The sequence below is a fragment of the Stigmatopora nigra genome, chromosome 12, assembly GCF_051989575.1.
Source record: "Stigmatopora nigra isolate UIUO_SnigA chromosome 12, RoL_Snig_1.1, whole genome shotgun sequence".
Lineage (NCBI taxonomy): Eukaryota > Metazoa > Chordata > Actinopteri > Syngnathiformes > Syngnathidae > Stigmatopora > Stigmatopora nigra.
Window position 1 is genome coordinate 4,417,777 of NC_135519.1, and position 22,447 is coordinate 4,440,223.

General features: G+C 35.5%; 1 protein-coding gene across 2 annotated transcripts; it reads right to left on the minus strand.

The window, feature by feature from the left end:
• Positions 1–753: 753 nt before the first annotated feature.
• lmbrd1 (LMBR1 domain containing 1) lies at positions 754–21,081 on the minus strand. Of its 2 annotated transcripts, none has more exons than XM_077730413.1 (16): positions 20,964–21,081; positions 20,081–20,257; positions 19,399–19,462; positions 15,041–15,138; positions 14,191–14,258; positions 13,555–13,643; positions 11,162–11,235; positions 7,904–8,029; positions 7,289–7,441; positions 6,144–6,208; positions 5,974–6,076; positions 5,758–5,862; positions 5,519–5,668; positions 4,754–4,829; positions 2,695–2,786; positions 754–2,008 (listed from the first exon to the last, which is right to left on the minus strand). In XM_077730413.1, the coding sequence occupies exons 1-16, from the start codon at positions 21,027–21,029 to the stop codon at positions 1,898–1,900; spliced, it is 1,617 nt and encodes a 538-aa protein (XP_077586539.1). In that variant the 5' UTR covers positions 21,030–21,081; the 3' UTR covers positions 754–1,897. The 2 variants fall into 2 exon arrangements, with proteins under 2 accessions (XP_077586539.1, XP_077586541.1); XM_077730415.1 differs by lacking the exon at positions 754–2,008 and adding an exon at positions 2,023–2,187.
• Between the last annotated feature and the right edge of the window lie 1,366 nt (positions 21,082–22,447).

Here is a 22,447-nt window from a genome sequence, read left to right on the forward strand (position 1 = left end):
CAGAATAGCTGCTTGGAAATCATTAATTGATGATTAAGCAGAAAGCCAGGAAGCTGTTGATGAATAACTTTCTCCAAAAAGTTAAAAGTCTTGAGTAGGTAGCGATTCAGTACTTGAGAATTAATCCCAGTCCTTGTAATTAGGTTTTAATGACAGGCCATGGAAAATAATCTGGATTAGAGTAAAATCGGATGAATGAATAGGGAAATTTGTAGTAACAAGCAGCTATTATTGGATGCTAAAAACCTAAGGGGATTTTCTTATATGCCTCCTTTTACAGTATCAGTTTGATAAACATTAAATCTCAACTATGAGACTAACCAGTCTTCCGTCATCTTGCTCCAAGTTTTGTTGCTCAATGCGACGATACCAATTTAAACCTTAACAGTTTGCTAGTGACTGTTCATTTTCAAATAAAATGAGAAATATGCCCAAAAATATGCAGCAAGGAAAAGATTAAAGAATAGTGTTCTGACATCTCTGCTTTATAATTTTTTTTTTCTTTTCGCTCATGGCTTATTTCGTTTATTAGCAAGCGACGTGGGGGCGGCATATCATATAATAAGCAAACTCCAAAGCGCATTTACACAATACTCAGTGACACAGTACGTATGCCACTAACACTAATTGAACAAGCCCAGCAAATTTCATGCAAATCTGCCTCAGGCAAAGGCTGAGTGTGTTACACTAATCCAAGGATGGATGGATTTAACTGTCACTTTCGTTTGATTCATATCCACATTAGGAGGAAAATAAGGAGTTGGAAAAATGTTTTTATTTATTATTTCTCCCACACAAGATTTGGAATCGAGTATACATGAGATAGGTATTTATTTCCGTACCATACGATAGTGGGCATAATGTTACTACTTGGTATTACTCATTACAGTGGAAAATTCCAACAGCTCAATAAAGAAATGTACTTCTGTTTAAAGAAAACAGATGAGAATAAGAGGAAAAGAGGATGGATGCATGAATTAGTAATGGTCTTAAATGATCTATATGGGGCTTCAGAACAGTGTTTGTGCCCATCATAGCAATATGTATTCATGAGGCACGATCATTATGGGGATGGGTGGGTATTCATTATGTCAATCAATTCACAGAACCATATTTAAATCCAAACGATGCACTTCCATTGAAATGAATACCAACAGAAATGATCATAATTACCAAAGGCAGAAAATTGTTACAATCACTTTCATAAAATGTGAGTGGTTTCCATAATACTTACTCACATATATTTTTTTTTATTCTAAGTGTGGTTAAAATACAGAGGAAGGAAAACCTTTTCAAGAGAAAATTAGATTAAATGTGAGATGGAAACAAGAGAGTTTCATGGTCAGCTAAACATGTTCACTAACACATCAGTTAAATATATAGATTAAATGGGTGGGAAAAATTGGGGTCAAAGTATCACAATGTACAGTATTTTGTTTGAATGACATGAAAATGTCAAGTTTTAGCACGCAATCAAAGAAGTCAATGCAAAGGAAAAAAATACAGCAGATGGGTAGGGCGTTCTAAACTTTGGTTTGTGACCCAAAATGTCAGATTTTAATCATTTAAACTGCAATTGGGGACATTCTAAAATGGAGAATTTTGATGTTTTTATCATTATTTTGATGGATTCGGACTATTTTTCCTGGTTTAGAAAATATAAAATGCAATTTACAAGTCTTGTCTTAATTTTCTATGGTTTTCTGTACACGACTTGGGAGGTCGAATCCCAACATTGACAGTCGTACTGTCTGGGAACAGACCTCATTCAAAGCACAAAGCTATAAAATAAAATAAAAGCAAATTAATGATGTGCTGAATTGCATCGTGTAGTCAGTCCCCTTACGTTATGGTTGGATGTGCTTATTCGTGTGTGTGTGTGTGTGTATATTGAAGTTCAGTGCACATATTCATCATCGCTGACATCTGAGTCGTCGGCCTCTACTTCGCCTTCAATCACAGACTTCTTCCCTCGGCAGCACGATACCACCAGCCCAATGAGGAAAGTCTGGAGAAAATGTTTAACGCACATTGGGCGAGTGTCGAGCAAAACGAAAAGCTTTTAGGATCAGAATGATCTATGGCTGTGATTTAATGCGTGTTTAGGGTTTGCCCTATCAATTCAAATCAGAATGTGCGGTCACATGCAAATGGATTTTTGCAAAATCATTGGAGCAGTGAGCATGCCTACGGTAGAAAAGATGGCATTTTTTGTAAATCACGGGCAACCATGAAGATAATCTGCTAGTACAAACATGCAATTTAGAAAAAAACCTTATTAAAAAGGTTTAAATAAGAAATATAGACCTGTTAGATTGAACACAAATGTTCTTTTGTCAGTTACATTGTGTTTTCTAGTAGTAAAAGGGCACTGAAATGACCTCTTGTTTGCAAGAAAACCGTATTTGTTACAGTTAATGATATCAGCACTTATTGGGGGATTTTATTATGAAAATGCTTATATTTGATTTAAATCATGGTGTAACATGATTACATGCAATGATTCTGATTTTTATAGCATGCAATATTTATGTTTATTTTCTTAGTTGTGCACAGTGGCTTGGATTTATTCATTATTTGCGATTTGAAAGTAAGGGACCTCTTGTCCCATTTTCCTTACCTTTATACAGAGTGAATGGTTTAATAAGTCTTGGGGTTTAACGCACCGAGAAATAGATTCTGGAATCAACTTACCCCAATAAAGGCCCAATTTCCAAAGTAGTAGATAGTACTGAAGAACCAAAACTTGTGGAGGAAAAGATATGACCTGGTCATCGTGCATTGATCTGGAAAAACAAACCAAAACACTGAATACTCAAACATCAACTCTGGTGGTTGCTGAATGCTTTCAAATGTTTGACTGTAATTGTGATAAGGTGTTTTCTACTTTTTAACAGACAGATATTATACTGAATACAAGTATTTGTTTGCAACTGAAACGAACTAGAAGTTCCTATATAACCGTAAACGCCCATATTCATCTTGATGACCTCACTCCCTATTTTTCACCGCTACCTGCACCATCTGCAGCCCTCTGGCTGCTCTCCTGAACTTCCACATCTCCGAGTGGGACCTACAGATGGTCCGCAACAGCGGCCTGACAAAATGTATTATGATGTACGCTGCTGACCTCTCTAACGTTGGATTCATTAACGCTCTCTGAGAGGAGCCTGGGGCGTAGTGTACAGCTTTTCTTACTTTTACACGCCATATCTTCAAGTAACAACATGCATAATGTAAAACCTCTATCCCACTATTCATAGATAGGCTCTTCCCACTTGCTGATCTGAATATAATTTACACTGATGTCCATTTTAAGGTTTTTACTTTCATAGACTGATGAGTATCACATGTATCAAGTACTACAAGAATCAATTTTGCCAATAGTAAATTGTTGGGGGAAAAAACATTATTTGAACATTGTCAACTGGATCGATATGATGATATAGCAAAACAAGAATGGTCTAACAAGACATTATCACAACATACTGCGTTCTAGAGGGGTTCAATCTACGACATACTAGCACATTGTAAGTGAACATTGCACTTCTTGTTGCAACCTGGTTAAGCACTTTCCTTCATTTATGTACATAAATAATATTTGAAGTCACTGGAATTACATTTCCTGAAATAACTAAGAAGAGCTAATAATAATAAAAAAATAGGTATATGGCCCCGGATATGATTAAGTGGTCGAGTTTGAAATTGTTCGGTGGTTAATGTATTGTGGCCTTTTGTGAACATGTCAAGATAAATGAACAAAGAAAATTGTAGGGGAGTTATAAAGGATTGTGACTTCAATGAGACAGAAGCAATGAGTCAGTGAACATTCAAAGTCAACCATTATACTGACGACTGTGTGTAATCTATCGGTTAAGTGTGATATTTTTCATCCACAACTGAGAAACATGCCGAAAAGAAGCGTATTATCATCTCTGCATCTGATGTTGCCATGCAACTACTACAATAACAAGTATGGTCGAGGATCTGCATAGTGAGTTATATTCTTTTCAATTTGTGAATAATGCACACTTGCTGAGGGAGACCTTTAAAAGGTTTATATATACATATATGTATATATTCCAAGAATGAAGATTATAAACTCTTTAAGTGAGACCCATGCTTTTCTCTTGGCAGGCTCATGCTCCAAATCAAACTCTCCTACAATTTTAATAACTTAAAAATGTTTAATTGCAAGCTATAATATTGCCAAGCTCACATAAGCACAACTCCCCATGAAGAATTTGTCTTTTTACTAATTTGACAATGTTTTGCACATTTTTCAAACAAATATACACACAAAAAACAACTTTTTTAAAGAGGAAATATATATAAGTCAAGCTCCCCGCCATATTGAGGCACTTTGAAATGAATAAAATTCCATTTTATCTGCTTAGTGTGAATGGTGAGAATATCTGTATCCATAATTCATATTTTGCTTGCTACGATGTACAGTTTCATGTTTTTGGTGACTGGTGTGCGGTAATGAATGTTGGCATGGTGACAGCAAAAGGTTAGATACTGCATTAGCAAATAGTTGTGCTTGTTATTATTCTTCTTGATAAATAATAGATGTGAATAAAGATAGCGGAATAGTGTTGTACATGAAATGGCTTTGTTGTACACTGGCCTAGCTTTCCTCCATCTTACACTCAACCTGTGAGGAATGAATCTTTGATCATGTGCAGCGGGGATTCGGCACCTTCTTGCTATTAGACCCCTGCTACCTTACAAGTAAAGATGACATACTCACCCTTGGGCGCATTGGCGTCGCAGAACTTAGTGATGCCAGATGAACTGTTCCCCGATGTAAGGCCTGATGAGGGACTCTGGTTAAAAACAAAAACGAGAGTTATAATGTCTCAAAAGCATCTGAAGATGACATATCCAGATAGAACCAATGGATAGTGGGACGAATCCATATGACTACATTTAATATACACCAAAAACAGACATAGGAGACAAAGTAAGTCTTGAGTTTTTCAGATTTTGGAAGAGCATCATATTTCAGTTTGGAAAATATATTGTACAACAGCAGATTGACACACAGGCGCAACACATTTTCCTCCAAAAATATGATTGGAAGCAAAGCTATTTCAAGGAAACAAAAGCCCTTGTTAAAAAAATGGGACGTTTTTAACCTTATTATTTGAGCAATCTATTGGTTTTCAAATTGAATTAGTCATGTGACAGAAGATGGCAAAAATAAATGAAAACAAATAAAACAATTTAGTTTGGACTCCTACAAATGAGATTTGCTATTCTCACGGGAATGGGTGGATATTTTGCACCAAAAACAACAACAACAACAAAAAGGTAAACTGTAGACACAGAACATCCTCAAGTAGACATCACCAAATCCCAAAGAGACACCCACACAGATTATCTGTAAGGTTTGTCTGTCCAATAAAACAAGTCTCTGAGGAGACCCCACCTGGGCCTAACGAAACCATGGCCTTAGAGAGGCTAAAAAACTAAGAAAAGTGCGGAAATGAGCAATAAAAAGAACTTGACTCACCTGTTGGAGATATTTCTGGCTTCCATACATGACATACTGAGGGGCAAGACTGTAGATCATGTAGCTAGTATGGAGCACAATCAAGAGCAAAATCATGCAGAGGAAGAGGAGAGCCTGGGGGCGGGTTCTTTTCGGTCGAATTTTATACAGCTACAAAGGATAGAAAAGATGCATTCAAATCTGAATGTGTGCTTCGATATGAAAAAAAAAAACATTATAAATCTGGAGTCTTAATTTACCCTTATCCAGAAGAACCAGATGCCCATATTGCGAATCCCAGCCATGGATGTGATTACAAAATACATAGTGATAACTGTAATAAGGATATAATCCAATGGAAAAACCTGCAAACCCCCAAAAAATCAAAAGATGAATAAAGCTTCTATATACAGTTGAGTACATTTGAATGATGATGATGAGGATTTCCCCCAAAAACAACATCAACGGATACTCACAGGCTGTAGGACGAGTAAAAGTTCATTCAAAGGATTGGTTAAATTGGTGCCAAAAATGATGAAGCCAGAGCTGATGCCAGCAGAATGAAGAGCTTTATCCAAACTAAAACACAGGATAAAAACCTTAATGTCTATTTGTGCTTTATTAAACTGAATGAAAAAAGACTTACTTTGAAATGAAGAGGGCAACAGAGAACAACAGAGCAACTAGGATGAAAAAAATGCCCAGTATAATCTGCAAAGAAAGATAATACATGTATTTTTATTATTAAAAAAAAACATTTCAGCCAATGCTATTGCCTTAAAAAGCATCTACTGCCTTGTATAAAATAGTCATCTCTAATGTGATGGCAAGACCATATGGCACAGCCTTCTAATTTGGCACTGATGCCAAAGGTGACAAAAGGAAGCAACAGTGCAGTCCAGACGCAAGCGTCCAGCTTCTAGCTTGGAAGTATAGCTGCAGCCAAAAAAGCAATAAAGCTTATGAAATGCTGGAGGGACAGATTGTATTGAAAAAATATTGTGCCAGACAGGAAGACAAAATAATTGACCGACACTTATGTCAATGTATAGAGAGTCATTTAAACAATGGTAAATGGACTGAAGTCCAGAGGGACAAAAAATAAATAATTAAGGGGAAAAAAACTGGCTTATTTTTGGTTCCTGTCTGCCAATTGGCCAACTGGTCAGACACAGTGGGCGAGTGCTTCAAAAAATTGAAAACAGATGATAACATAAAAATGTTAAAAAACAAAACAGTTTGGCCAAAAGCTATTCATAGTATTTTACTTTTTCTACATTTTCTGTTAGATTAGAGTCTTGTTGCGGATAGCAATTATTTGATTATTCTTTCATTGAAAGTAGAAAACAGCATTATTAATTAACATAATCTCAATTTGAAAAAGTTTGCAGAATTTTGATTAATTTGAATGACAGGTGATGGAAAAACAACATTGTCAATATCTATATATCTGTTTTTAAATGCAACTCTTGTGTAATTGCCGTCCATTAGTAGCATTGTGGCAGTGAAAAATACCAAATTGCGAATTCATATTGGCCATATCTAGTTTGCACTTGAATAAAAGACAAATGGAAATAAACAGACTTCAGGAAATATGACATTTTCACAGAAATTAAGCTATGCAAAACAAAAAAATGTTGCAAAACCAAATATCCAGGAAAGTATGTCCTTGTTCCTGATCTGGCAACTTCTGCAGTCATTCATTTTTTCTTTAAAAAAAATATTTATATTGAAACACTGGGATACAATGGCAATCTAATCGGGATGATTCATTTTCTATTGTAAACCTACCTTGAAAGGTCTGAGAGCTCCGCCCATTTTGTTGCAGCAGTTCCTCTCGGCAATTTCCAGGTGCCTCCCTCTTCGTTGTAGAACCTGCAGCTTTCCTTGGAGCTCCTGCAGTCTTTTTCTATCCCGTGATGACAAAGGCCTTCCATCTTCACACTGTTGAGCAAATCAAAGAATCCCAACACATATTAAACGTCATCATCCACTCTCCTAATACGGAGCATCACTTGCATCCGCTGGCAGTTGTACAGCAGTAATACAATTTTCTAAGATTGCATTTTCACAGCAGAGTGTTAGAAGACCCCATGCCTCTCCCCCGTTCAATGAAAAAAAAGTCATTGACGATTATATTGGTCAGAGGTCGACAGAGGTGGGTCGTAATGCGTTATATTTCCGACCTTTCATTTACTTGGCTTTCCAGGGCTAAGATTAGTTCTATCCTGACAAATTGTAAAGTATAAACGCTTGTCGCACTTTTGGGCAACATTAAAAGTCATGAAATGTTTTTTCCTTCGTCAAATTTTACAGAAACTCCACAACAACTCTATGATAGTCTCCATTAAATTGTGTACGATCAAATATATGCATTGATGATCATTAGGGATGTGTGTGTCAGACCTTGGATTTCAACTTCTCGATCTGATGCTCGACATCATCAATGTCTTCTGTGTTTTCCAGCCGCTCATACGCAACGCTTCGTGTGCCTTTAATTAGATTCAAAGGCAGCACCGACATACCATATGCCTGAAAAAGAAAAAAAAAGGAAAAGTTAATACCCTAATCACGCATTATTGTCATGTTGCATATGTTGCTTGCATCCACCAACATAAACCAAGAAGTTGCAACACTCCATGAAGGTGAGCAAGAATGCATGCCATGAACAAAGTGTACTCATACTCTGGCCACAGGGGTTATTTTTGGATGAAGAAGATTAAAATGAGAGAACGTAACGTATGAATTACTGGTGAATGTGTAGCAACCATTTTGGGAGAATAGCATCAGATAAATAAAAAATAAAAAACACCATGCTGTAATGTACAGCTTAACAGTGCCCCCATGTGACAGCACTACAGCCTCCAAAGATATCATGTGATTCATTTTAAGGAGAATTTTGGAGGCAATCTAGGTTACGGGAAAGGGCGTCAAAGTACTGTGAATGATGAATGACGGGAAAATCATTTTTTTTTCATCTTATTTGGTTCAATGATGTAAAAAGTGACGCTTTCGAAACAAATAGACAAATAAAAAACAAAGTGAAGAGAGAAAAAAAAAGGCCATTTGCACTGAACTCAAACTGCTTTTAAATCTTTGACATTTGGGATTTAATCTCCTGAAGGGATGTTTGAACTTTAATTCAAAATGAGGGGCACCTCTAAAGGCTGACAACACAGCGATCAATACAAATGAATATAACAGAGGCAAGTCAATGTGCTCTTACTCACCCTGTCATGTCTCGCTTTTACAAACCCAGCACGGGGAGTCATTTATAGGCTGGTAATAAAACAAAAGACATGGTCTAGGGGTCTATGCTACGAATGGTTCGTCGCCCTGACAAAACACGCTGCCATCTTTCTTTTTCTTTCTAAGAATCATGGCATATTTTTAAACCAACTTTTTTTAATAGTTTCTCCATGTTACGAAAGCATTCTAGTGTCGCATGGGATCTGAAGAAAGGCTAGCCTATTATTAGTCTCAAATGTGGATCTGCGCTACGGGCGAATGTCGCCTCCTGCAATGAATCATGGAGCTCTTAAGGCCGGAGCATGTCCAGAATATCAAATACACTCATAAAAGGAAAACCTGTCCAAGTTCCCTGGAGAAACATTTCCCCTCCCCTCATGTGCAACAACATTAGAGAAATATAAAAGAGGGGGAGAAAAAAAACAGGTGTCCCTCTGCTAGGGTCGACATTTGTAGTTCATGTATAGCCGTGTGTGCTCATTTAGTTGTATTTTTTTGTTTTGTTTTTAAATGCACTGCAGTTAATAATAACTTGAAAGGTGCCCAGAGCAGAATGCTAGTAAGTGCCTATGTATTGTGACTTGCTGGAATATTGGTAAATACTTGGCTAAAATCATTAAAAGTGACATTTAAGGAAGAATTACAAAGACCAAGCCATTCTTAATAAGCATCCCCTTTGTTTAGAATGGAGCTCTTTCTTATATGAAGAGCAAAGATAAGAAAATGTCCAAATATGGGTGATTGAAACTACTCGCAGATCAAATAAATACATTTCCCAATAAGAATCTTAACAACAAATAGCCTTGTTGATAAAGTACATCTGAATGTATTTATTTAAAATGTATTTGTATGAAAATTCACCTTCATATCGCTTATCTGTCTCATTTGGGACATACAAGGGAAAGGAATGTCCCTTATGATTAACTGTACAAACACATTTACAAATGAAATGATTCATTTTCTGTAATCAGAAAAAATCTAATCGCAACTTTTGGCTAATCTTTTGAGCACTGCAAAGTCGAAGAAATGAAAAGACTTATTAAGCATGAGCGTGTCAGTCCATCGCCAGCAAAATAATTAAGCCTCTTCTGTGACACTTGTGTAATTAACTTTGTCGCGTCTAACCTGACACCAACTGAATAGTAGCAAGCAAAGCCTGCAAGCTTTTGACAAAGACCTTAAAACTATTTCTCTAAAACTCATGTAATTGTTTCACTAAAACAGCACTACTCTGACAAAATGTCCCACCAAAACCACATTTTAGCTGTAATTTTATATAATCCTTTGTTCAGGATTTTTTTTATAACAATGTGCATCCCTGTTTTTGGGTGTGATATTGTGACCTGACAATTATATTGTAATATTTGACTATAACGGATTTTTTGTAACCTCAAATATCTTACATAACATGTTAAAAACATACACTACTGGGAAAAAGATGGCATAGTCTCGCAAATCATTATTTTTGGTAAATTAAGTTACGGTTAGTAAAAAATAAAGATATTACTTTGATTCTTGTCAATCTTAGGTCAAGATTTTCTGCCAATTAAACACTGAACTATTGTAAATGCTTAAAAAATATGTTGTAATGAAGTCATTGAGGCATTTTATATACATGGTTGTCTGGTAAAAATTATATCAGTGTTGGAAAAATAGTATCATTAGGATTTTCAAAACAGAAAAATAGCTTTCACATCATGTGATTTGAAAAGCCAGTGGGAAGTTTGAAAGCCAGCTCTAGTTTGCAAACGTACTTGGTCATTAGCAACTCTATTGAAATCTGTGAGAACACTGGTTTAAAACCCCAGTTGAGATGGATTAGTGATGCTAAAGGAAGATTGGTTCTACAACTTATTAGGTTCTGTATTATTCATTAGAAGCTCCACATTCAATTGTTGTGTCATTTGTCAAATGGGACTCTGGGCTCAACTGAAATTGGATAGATTGAGGTTGGTTGTCACAAGTGCTTTCAATGCTTGAGTTCATACCCAAGAATTTTTCCCATATTTTGGTCCCCCGCCAAGCTTAATATACGTTACTCCCAAACTGTGAGCTATGCTCTGACCTCTACAGACGATACATCATGGGAACTATAAGAAATAGCTTTTATGACTATAAAAAACATGGAGTATCAAAATGGGAATCTTAAAATAAAGACATATGGTTAGGAACATTGATAAATAAATAAAACCAGATACAGAAAAGTGCAAAATTAAGATGTGTCCACATTATAATTTGGGTACTGAGTTTTTTATGCCAATTGAAGTACTTCATGTACCTTAGTTGAAAAACTGTTGGGAAACGGCCATGAATTTTGTAGGCTGATACTTAGAAAGCATCAATGAGTAAAGAATATTTTGCTAAAAATTCAATTGAAATTCACATTGGAAGAAAATAATGGCGCTCTCAACTCACTGTGTAGGTGATAACGGCCAGCATTCCAATCAAGGTCAACGTGCTGATGGAGAAAGCCAAAGCAGGTAGACCATCTGCAAGGTAAATAATTTCACAATAATAAAACCTCGGAACATCATTTGAATTACAACCAATCCAATCCTAAAGTATATATAACCCATTTATCACAGTTCGAAAATACACTCTTCAGCCATTAAATAAACTACTATTTTCTTTTAAAATGTGTAATTCTCAGTTATGAATGTTAATTAATGGTTTCCACCATTTACGTAGGTTTAGAATTATGAATATCCGCGTAGGTGTTGTTGAAACGAATTGCTGTTATTCCTATGGAACTTTTGTGACAGTAAAACTCTTCTGAGTATTAGTTCAACCAGCTAAAACTTGGATGGGAAAATAATTGAACAGGATGATGTCTTGCTGAGTTGCACAAATGTAAAAAGGAGAACAAAAAGCCCCAAGCCACATTTGCTTCAAGTGTCTGTACATAGGAGTTGCAATAAGCCACGTCATATGTTTACAGCATAAAGAGCCCAACATTGTTATATCTCTCCAAAATACTCCCACACTTACAAGAAAAAAAATAGATAAAAGTGAAGAATGGTAATTACATTTTCCAGACTACAAAAGAAAACATCGTCAATGCAAGGCTTTTTATGTTGGCGTCACTCATCAGTGTTTGTTTTTTATCTTTCGTTGTATTTTTTTCCAAAAGAAATGGATAACAACAGGTGAGAATGGATATTAATACTCTTTAAATGTAAATTTGCTCTTCCTGCATCATTTTTTGATAATGTGGTGCTATTAAACCTTTGATGTGGACAAAAGATGTCTGGTGGGTTTTCAACAAAAGAAGTGTTAATATAACTGCTCGATCTGGGGTAGATAGGTAAATTGAGTTAAAAAGTATCATCTTTGATTGAAGCATAAAGGGGACCACCCATCAGGCAAGGGCAACAGTAGGTGTCACAGCACCTGTCAAAGCTGGAGTTAGAAGAGGGGGATTGATGAACAGACTGATAGCCTCTCTCCCCTGTCAAGATCCCACCTGTCATAGGCTTCTGTGTAAAATGCTACACAGTTGTCATTGTCCAGATAGCCCTTTCAATTTCCTCAAACTATTTCCACGTTTAATGGCTTCTCTTGGCATTTTTCGTTAGGATAATAATATATCCACTTGCTGGGCTAGTTATTCTCTTATCCTGCATGTATCCATCATCTAATTAGGGATCTCCAAACCAGAATTTTTGTTATAACCAGTCAAATACAGACTGCTTAACCAATATAGTTTCTGCCAAAGCAATCAACACTTGACTGCAATTAACCAATTACACTTGTAAAGCACCAGAACGGTGAGTAGGTGTCATCTCATCTGGTTGGAATTAAATTATGAACCTACTGCTGGCTTTACTGGAAAAGTTTGAGGGACCCTGAACTACGTGAAAGTGAAGGGCACAACAATGGCACCTAAGGCAAATACAGTATGTCTGATATATATGATGCAAATAAATACTGAATATATGGCTACCGATGTTGCACTCTATAGAGATAGAGGTCACGGTACTATGTGAATGTAATGAATACATTGTCATAAATGTAATGTTTAGGTTATTCAAATTAGCCTGGAGCAGCTTCACAACCCTGTGGAGGGGAGGTATTACAGATAATGGATGGATGGAGATCCAGTGGCCATAGTGACAATGTACAGTCAAGCAGTCAGAGCTGCCAAATGTTTCTTTCCTTAAAACAATTAACCTCCCATCTGGAGGTAAAGGAGAGAGGAGGAATTATAGCAGGGATGATCCTCAATTTTCCACCAAGACACTGTGGAAATTTTCCCCCCTGTGTCTGGGGAGGAAGGTTAGGGAAGCAAGCGTGGGGGTCCACTATTGTGTAAAGAGGCAGATGGTTCAGCTTGCTTCTTGATCTGCATATGGCAAAGATCCAGAGGGCTCCGAGGAGTTCATCTTTTGCATTTTTCCTCCATTAAAATACATATACAATATTAAGCAATGTTCTGTTCAACAGGTCAAGACACTTGAGGACAGTGGAGTCAGTTTAGGAAGACGCTGTTAACATTTTCACTGCAGCTTTCATTTCAGTATGCCTTTTAGGGTTGTTTCCATCTCTAAAATGTTATCTCAAAAACAACTGACCTTAAATATATGAAGTATATGGTAGTGTGTTACTGATGTGTTATACTACTAAAAAAAAGTGGTATGTTCAGTTTGAAAGTATCCATTTCTGAAGAGACATGAACTCATGCTTGCAAATATTTATTTACCGTTCCTTAAACATAAAGCAAATTGGATTTTTTTTTTATTTGCAGCAAACACCAATCAGTTAAAAATCTATTCATTACACAGATTAGGCTATAAAGGCGGAATACTTACGCCCACTGCCAAGCTCCTCAAAAAGGTATTGAACTTTCTCCCATTGCGTGGCATTCTGTTGTGGTGGTGGCTCAAGTGGAACAAATGCTCTGATAACAAAATAAAGATTTTGAACCAGTTAGTTTTGGTTGCAAAAATGGAAAGTAATGTGTGTGTTTTTAAACAATGTAAGTAAAGTCTGGTAAATTATAAAAGAGAAACAAAGTCTTCGATTCATACTGTTCTGTGGGGGCCAATATATACTGTACAATCTCTTATTTCTTCAATGTATTCCCTTCCCCAACAAAAAGCCTTGGAACATTTGGACATAATCTAGACAGGTAAAGGACTGCACTTTACAGAGCTGAAAGGTTTTAATCTCAATTGTATACATGTGGCAGTAAAAGGTGAGAAAGCATTTAAAGGGAAACAATAGCAAGCAATAAGCTGCAGAGTGAACTGCCTCCAGACAAAACAGTGGTGTCGTCTTTTGGCAGGAAGAGAATTCACTGTGAAAGCTACATTGTTAAAAATAGAGATTGGAAGGATTGAACAGACACAAAAAAGCAACAGGTTCATCACTTCAGCCATCAAGTAATTGACTATGTTGTTTTGATTAGTGAAGCAACACAAGAAAACATTGTAAATTTAACTTACCCAACTAATAGCAGCACTGAGCAGACTATGACAAATCCAATTGTGTACTTCAGAGCGTTTTTGACTTGCTGCGATGAAAGACAAAAGAAAACAAACATACTGGTCAGTACTGTACATTTCCAAAAGCAATTACGGTCTGCAAATTATTTTGTCACAGTTTCCCCCCAAAATTAAAGTATTATAATGTTTGAGGTGTTTACATTTTCAACCTCATGCACCCCTTTTTAAAAGGGTATTGGCAGCGCCCCCTAAATTATAGCTGCCTAAATTGGTGGAAAGCTCTCCAAAGGCTTCTGGCATTCAGCTGAAAAAGCTGTAATTCAAGCTGGATGTGATGGTACAACCACACAGTGGATGGGGTGTACAACCCACCTCTTTGCCAGGGATGTCAACTAGACGTGGGCAGGCAACCTGGCATGACAGAGTCCAAAAAAGGCATGAAAATTCCACCAATTGGACAATTTAGGACCAAAATACAGTCAACCTGCTGACTGAAACTAAATAACTATTTGTCTGGCTTTGGCAGCCTTTTCCTCTGTAAAGGAGTGCCCCATCTCGGCTCTTTCTCTCCCATTAGAGTGGATTGATAAACGTTCATGCACTCTGGACTGAAAAACTTTCATGCCTTTGTGTTCCATCTCCAAACCTTCACCATAGGCGGGAGGATGTACGACTGTGATGGGTCGCAGCCCACATCCACATTTTTTTCTCTAATCCTGCCATTTCTTTTTCTTTTAAGCAGGTGAAAGGTCTTTTTTTTACCGATATGGCTTGAAGCTCAGTCTATTTTCTGACAATGTAACATGAAATTCTATAATTGTCTCAGTCGGGCATTCAAAGGAATTCTTACCGAACATGGGTTGACATTGTCATCATCTCTTTCTTCATAGTAAAAATAAACAAAAGGGATCCATAGAAAAACACAGAAGAGAATGATGGAGTAAAGGGCTGTGGAGAAAGAAATCAGATAAAGAAAAATGAATTTAATAGATGTCTTTGACAATTGTCTACATGAAAAAGGGCAAAAAAAAACCTCAATGTTAGCTACAAAAACTAAATAAAAAGACTCCCCCACCTCCTATCGATATCATCTCAGACAGAATTTTTTTCATTTTTGAGATCAAATACGCGTCCAAAAATGAGAATATTTAATTCTTCAATGTCAAAGGTTTACATAGATTAGGTCAATCATTGTCTAATTATTTAGAGAACTATGTAACTGACCATAAATAAACTGTGGGGTCCAAATTCAACCCTAACTATATATGTTGGCTAAAAGTTAAATAATTTCTCGGGAAAGAAATCAGCAATTTAATACCTGGTCTCTCAGGAGGTTATTCAGCATCAATAAATATTACTCATCTCAAAGAAGCTTGAAATTGTTATAAGATGTACCCAGTTAATCCAATTGCAATGATGTGAAATTTCCCTTGACAGATTAAAAGGCACCAGTGAAAGTACACGTCAATTAATTTTTGTGAATATATTTCACGTTTTCCATATTTCCACAATTATGCCTCTATACAATTATTCAACCCGGTCAAATCATTAAAATAAAATAAAAATATGAAAAGTTAATGGTAAATGTTTTCAAATAACATTAACTTTTTATACACAGTATTGGGAATGTTTGTATAGTGTCAAGTTAAATATTGGGACATGAAAAACATTTTTAATGAGGGGCTCTAAACACCACCACAATGAATTCTATGAAGACCATTCATGCTTGAAATGAAATCCCTCCAATGTTGTTGAACTGAGACAATTTAGCAAGGAAAGTATGTGCCAAAACATCTTCATAGTGATGAGAAAGACTGTTATAGGGAATGCTTGATTTCAGATGGCGAGAGGTTACAACGTATAGCAGACAATTAACTTTTTTACACCAACCCTATCGCCTAAAGGATTTTTTATTTTATTTTATTTCACAGAATGCGCTCAGCAATAAATACTTTTAGAAACCATTGTTGGAAAATACAATGCACCATGAAAATCAGCCATATGAAACTGAGGAAGCCATTTCTAAACGGGACCCAGAAGCAAAGGCAGCGATCAATTGAAATGGAGCGTGGCAAACTGGAAAACTTTTCCGTGGTTAGATGAATACTGATTTGAAGGACTCTTTTGAAAACCTGGAACTCTATGTGATCCTGGCTTTTATGGCAGAAACATACCTGTCAATTTGGCATATTTTTTTTAACACCAACAGTCATTGTAACCAGACATTATCACCCGTAAACATGTACTTTTTTGCTCTACAACCACATCCATTTAAACTCATTCACAACTTGATTAATGGAGTTTAGGATGATGCTGAAAGCCAATAAGTGCAAGGGATACTCCATGCTATGCAGTCACTGGCATATGCTTGTGGGTTACAGCAATGGGTCAAATTAATCATAACACCATGAATATTAACATACTGAGAGAAGGAATGGTTCCTCCTGCATTACCATATATCATCCATTACTCTCTAAGCAGATCTTCCAGCAGGTCAGAACAAATGGCTGGGGATAAAAACCTGACCACATTTATCCCTTCTGACAGAAAAGAGGACGATATCTTAAACATGCTCATTTATATGGTGTATATTTTGGGTTTTAGGCATTGGAAAAAATATCTTTTCAAATAATTCCATATTTTAAAGCCCATATGGACACAGTGTGAATTAGTACTTATTGAATTATGGCTTAAAAATAAACACTAGCCAATATATTAGAAGATTTTGCAGTTGTGTAAAGCTTAATGCGAAACATTAGACACTTGTCCTCATCCAACCTTGGCGGTCCACAAGGGTATTTATTATAACCTAGACTTTTGCTCCCTGCTGACAAGTGAAATATATTCCATTTTATGTGAAAATTCCATGCCAGGGGACATTTCTTTGCGACACCCCACAACAAAGGACTCCAGAGGCTGATGAAAATATCTGTATTTGCAGGCATTTGCTGAAAGGTATGGCACCATGACAAGAACCTGTATCTCGGCTAAACATTCGGGAGATACGATGTGGATTAAACTGTGAGAGTCACAGTTGGAGAGTTTTTAAAGACCATTACTAGCCATCACCGTTTAAACTGGTCACCTAATATTGTAGTGTTCATGCATATATATTCAAAATCCTACTTCAAATGTTATAACATTGTGAAAACCGGAAAACAAAATTAATGATCATTACAACTTTGGGTATTGAGGTTCGCCCTATCAAGTTAGTTATCCTACCAATCATTTTATTTTTAATTCAATAAACATTTTATTGAAAATCAATTCATTATTTATCAAATAATTGTTCAATGGAGATACATGATATTACAAGAGAAGCAATATCAAATAAAAATTATTGTATGTATACTCACTAATTTTTATGATACTGAAACCTACTTATTGGAAATTGTCGTTCATTCAAATTAGTATGAGTTCAAATAAAAACTTTTGAGGTTACTATAGGTTCAATTTAGTACATGTTTATTGATTACTATAAAAAAACAAATGACGTGGTAGATTTTAGATATTCCATTGAATCAATAATTCATAAAAGTTTCTTATGTTTTTATGTAATTACAGACAGAAATATTATAGATGTCGTGGTAAATGATTGATCAAAGAAAATAAAAAGGATCAGCACATATTCTGTAAAAAACATTAGTAACTCTTTCATATTGAATTGTGTTAAACAGCCTATTATGTAATGTTCATAATGTTCCACAGAGAATGCACTAATCTGAGTTGAGCTATAATTATTTTTTGATTAAGTCAAGCAGATTCTAAAGAAATCCCTTGTTAAGTACAGGATAAATTGAACAAAATGGCAATTGCCTAGTCCTCTATGTGCAATATATATGTATACTACTGTACTACAAAAATAATTTAATCCTAAAAGACTTGATTTGTGAGGGTTTTCTGAATGAACACACATAGAGCTTGGTCTCCACCTACTGGGGGAAAAATGGGGGGAGGGTGCCAATTCCTAAACATAATTAATATGGCTAATATTAAGTGGAATAATAAAGCTTTGATAGGAATACAAATCCTATATTTATGTTTCAGTGAGATCAGTTCTAGATCAGTTAATTTCATATGTCCTCATACTATCTATTGGTTCCATTGGCAAAGGAAATACATATGGTAGGTCACCCCTAAATAAGATTAAACTAGGAAATAAACTATAAAATGATACTGTTATATGAGCTTTACATTGAGAACTTTTTATATTGTCATAGTCATCTCTTGAGTCAAAATATATAATTGAATATCTGCAGAAATGTGTGTGGTGTATTCACTGTTGTATTTCTTAATGAAGTTTAAATTTGAGGGTAGGTTTAATCCACATCGGAAATTAAATGTAATTTGTATTTCTAGGGGACAAGAGATTGAAATTGTGGCTTTAGCATGCCCCGAAAAGAGTCTTTGAAAGCTAAAACTTTATTACTGTCGTATAATCAGAAGAAGTAGTTCATTGGATTGAGCTGTCGAAGCAAGGAGACAGCTTGTCATTTCTTAACAGACGGTGCATAACTGTGTTGCTTGGAGACACTTTAGGCTAGCAGCTGTTGGAAAATGTGTGATAGTGTCTCTGGAATGGCTGAATTTGCTGTCATCAGAGACAGCAGACTCAAAGCCAAACACGCAGGCCTAACGTGGGGACGTTTCAATGCCACTATAGTTTAATGTAAGAGAGCGATAACAAAACAGTGAGCAAAACATCCCATATATTGCCCACGCTATTGGAATATTAACAAATACCCTTATTAGAAACTCATTGACCTCAATTGGGAATTGTTTCGTCTCACATTTTGAGCATCATACTTAATTTATTATGTGAGATTTATTTATTGCAGGGTTTATTTAGTTCAGGGTGGAGTTTTCTCAGATGTTTCAATTACAAAAATAGCTGGGAAGAACTGAATGGAAACACTTTTAATTTAAACGCCACAGGATGTGACGTAGATTTTGAGCAAATTAATACGGATAAAAGAATAGCAGCATTGTGAGGACAAAAATAAATTTCACTCATGAGTCAAGACTCGTGTACAAGAATGACAGATTGGAGCTGTATTGGTCATAAGGGAGATTTTGAGACGTAAGACAAACTGAAAAATTTCCGTGAGGATAGAAATGCAGCAACACTCTCATTCAAAATTCACAAGGTAGTCCACATTTTATCCCCATGTAATCTACTCAAGTGTCTAGATAAGAGAAAGCACTCACTGTAATATCCATAAAGGACAGTATCTTCAATCTGCGCTCTTGTCTCATTGTTTAAGGCCCATTCCTGAGTGTTAAGGGGAAAAAATGTGAAAATTAACGTTGTAAAAAAAGAAATATATATACATAATAATAATAAATACATAAAAATAATCCATTACATTTCTCAATAAAAGGGAGCAGTGACAACTACTATTAACATATATATCCATATACATACATGTATATATTTTCTCATAAATTATATATATATATATATATATATATATATATATATATATATATATATATATATATATATATATATATATATATATATATATATATATATATATATATATATATATATATATATATATTTTTTTAATATATGACAGTTGTCCCTGTTCCCATTTATTGAGAAATGTAATGGAATATTTTTATTGTAAAAGCACATGAATAATAAGCATTGCTTAAAACACTATGCAAAACAGATAAAAAGATGTGACTCCACACGCTGTCTTCAAACAAAACACAACACGTAACAAAATTCACGAGCCAAGAAATGAATTAGGCGTTCAGACAAGACAAACTGTCGATTCTTCTTAATTTTGAAAGAAACTTCCCTTCTCGGCTACCTAAAAAGTGCCTGAGGAAATCCAATTTGTTTGATAGCAAGCTATTACCCGAGATAGTAGATACAAACCTTATAGGTGCCATTTGGGTACTTCATGAAGGAGACGAGGAATATATCCACAGGAAGAAGTGCTGAAGTTATCAACGCAATAGCGAGTGCACATATTGCTGTGATGGTTGAAACAACTTCACTCTCCTGGCGACTTTGAAATTTTCGGATGTAGACCCAACAGAATGCAAGAATCATCTTTAAAAAAAGACAAAAAACTATGAGTAATGAATACACCATTGCAAGAACATGTGCTATGTTACGTTTAATCATGCAAACTTGTATACATTGTTAAAAATAAGTATGCAAGACCCTCTTCTTGATTTTTTTCAGTTGATGATGCTGCATTTGCATTAAAATAAGATCACGTTCTTAAAAGGAGCAAATTAGTGTTGTTGAAAGGAAGGATGGAGACTTAAACGGCAGCCAGACAGTTAAACCACTTGGCACATCTTATAATGCACTTAGTTTGCTAAGCTACTTTCAAGGCCTCCATTGAAGATCTACGAAATTCTGGTCGTCGACGGACTTGTTACTAAATTAATGCATCATATAGTACGTAATATAAAAATATACTCTTTATACATGATCTAACTGACGACATTTTCTAACTGCGAAATCAGAGAATTATGGATATACAGTGTTTATTGCATAACAAAATTCCAAATGTATTTCAAGATAAATGTACTCATAATAGATTTATGATCCATGTGAAGTTATTTTCCCGGTTTATAATGACTAATGTTGATTTAATCAAATCCAAGAGACAGGAGGGTTGTCACAGGAATATCGCCGTGTAAAACACGTTAAGTAAGCAAATTAAATGGTCACTCCGACAAATCTCAGGAAATCTTATTTTACTATGACAATGATCGTGTAATAATATGATATCTTAAGTTCTTACCAAAAGTATAAATGTGAAAATGGACCAACCGAGAGCCGACTCGGTGAGGAAAGACTGGGCAGCCATCTTTACTTCCTGCAATAACAAAACCACGTGGGTTGAAAGGCGTCACTGAGATGAATGTTACGTCAGATGAAGCAACGCTCCCCAACTCATATTTTTCTTTTTGAAACTATATTTTCAATGCTGGACATACCGTGATACTTTGACAGACTAAAAACAAGAAAAAAAAGAAAACTGTCTCGCAAATCACATTTGCTGATATTGAAAGATAGTGCCACAAATACTGTATAGTCTAGTTACGCTGAAAAAAGTTTAATTATTAAAAACAAATAAAACACATTTCTAATCACCGGTGAAAGCCAATGATGTATTTCATGAAATGCAATAGGGTGTAATTTGTGCAGATTAATATTGCCTTTGCACATCAGACAAGTATATGGTCCATTTTTTTCATACACCATTACCATATACCATTACATAATTGTTGATTGGATTAAAATAAATAGTTAGGTGTGTATTATTACTCTTGAGGAGTCAACTCAAGACCAGCTGGAAAAATAATTTATATTACACCTGCAGAAATACTCATATCACTTAACCCGTTTAACACATTGAGACCTTGTTTACATGGCACCACTTGCACCATCTCAAAAGGGAAGTTTATATTCCCTTGTGATGTTTTTTTCATTATTGAGGTACACTTTATAAATTGTGTTTATTTTAATTATTATTATGAATTGTGCTTATGATTGGTGTATCCATTCAAACAAAACAGAGCCATCTGCAAATACAATGCAACCATGAGGACGGCAAAACAAAACTTAATGAATTAAAGTATGATGGATTGATGGACAGGTTATGGACAATAAAGACCGACAGATGGAAAAAACAGGCAAACCGAAATATAGCATTAATGTGCTGGTTGAAAATGTACTTACCTACCTGATATTAAACATCCACTTGAAACCATGCAAGAACCCCCCAAAAAATACATTTATTGAAGTGTTTTCTGTTGATGGTCCTATCTTTCACGTCAATTATGTGGTGATATTGCATGTGCACTCCATTGTCGTGAAGCTGTCAACTAAATCGATGTGTAGTTGTTTCTTTTTTTTGTATTCAATCTCTACACATTTATGCCTCTTGTCGTCGAAGCAAATGCACATCACTGGTTGTGTGCTCAAGGATTAATAATATACTATGAAGACAGGTGCATTACAACAAAAGTGCTTCGGATGATTCAGACCCTGAATGTAGTTTTGTATTAATAGCAAACATAATGTCTATTTTTCTTTACTAATAACACATTGTTTGCTGAAGTAATGGCAGCAAAACTAGTACAAACATGATCATTGACAGATGCTTACATGGACATTTATACATTATTATGAGAGCAGCCTTTGTGTGATTGTGGCTTTCAGGGTCATTTTATATAACAATGCATTTATTTGAACCATTTTTTTGTGTTTGAGGTTATTAGT

What these genes read in the sequence shown, in the direction of transcription:
- lmbrd1 (XM_077730413.1), bottom strand. Translation starts at nt 21,029, where the DNA reads ATGGCTGCCCAGTCTTTCCTCACCGAGTCGGCTCTCGGTTGGTCCATT. An exon ending in TGTCCTTTATGGATATTACA is followed by an intron (nt 15,139 to 19,398) that starts GTGAGTGCTTTC and finishes CTTTCTCCACAG; the next exon opens with CCCTTTACTCCATCATTCTC. An exon ending in GAGCTCTCAGACCTTTCAAG is followed by an intron (nt 6,209 to 7,288) that starts GTAGGTTTACAA and finishes CTTTCTTTGCAG; the next exon opens with ATTATACTGGGCATTTTTTT.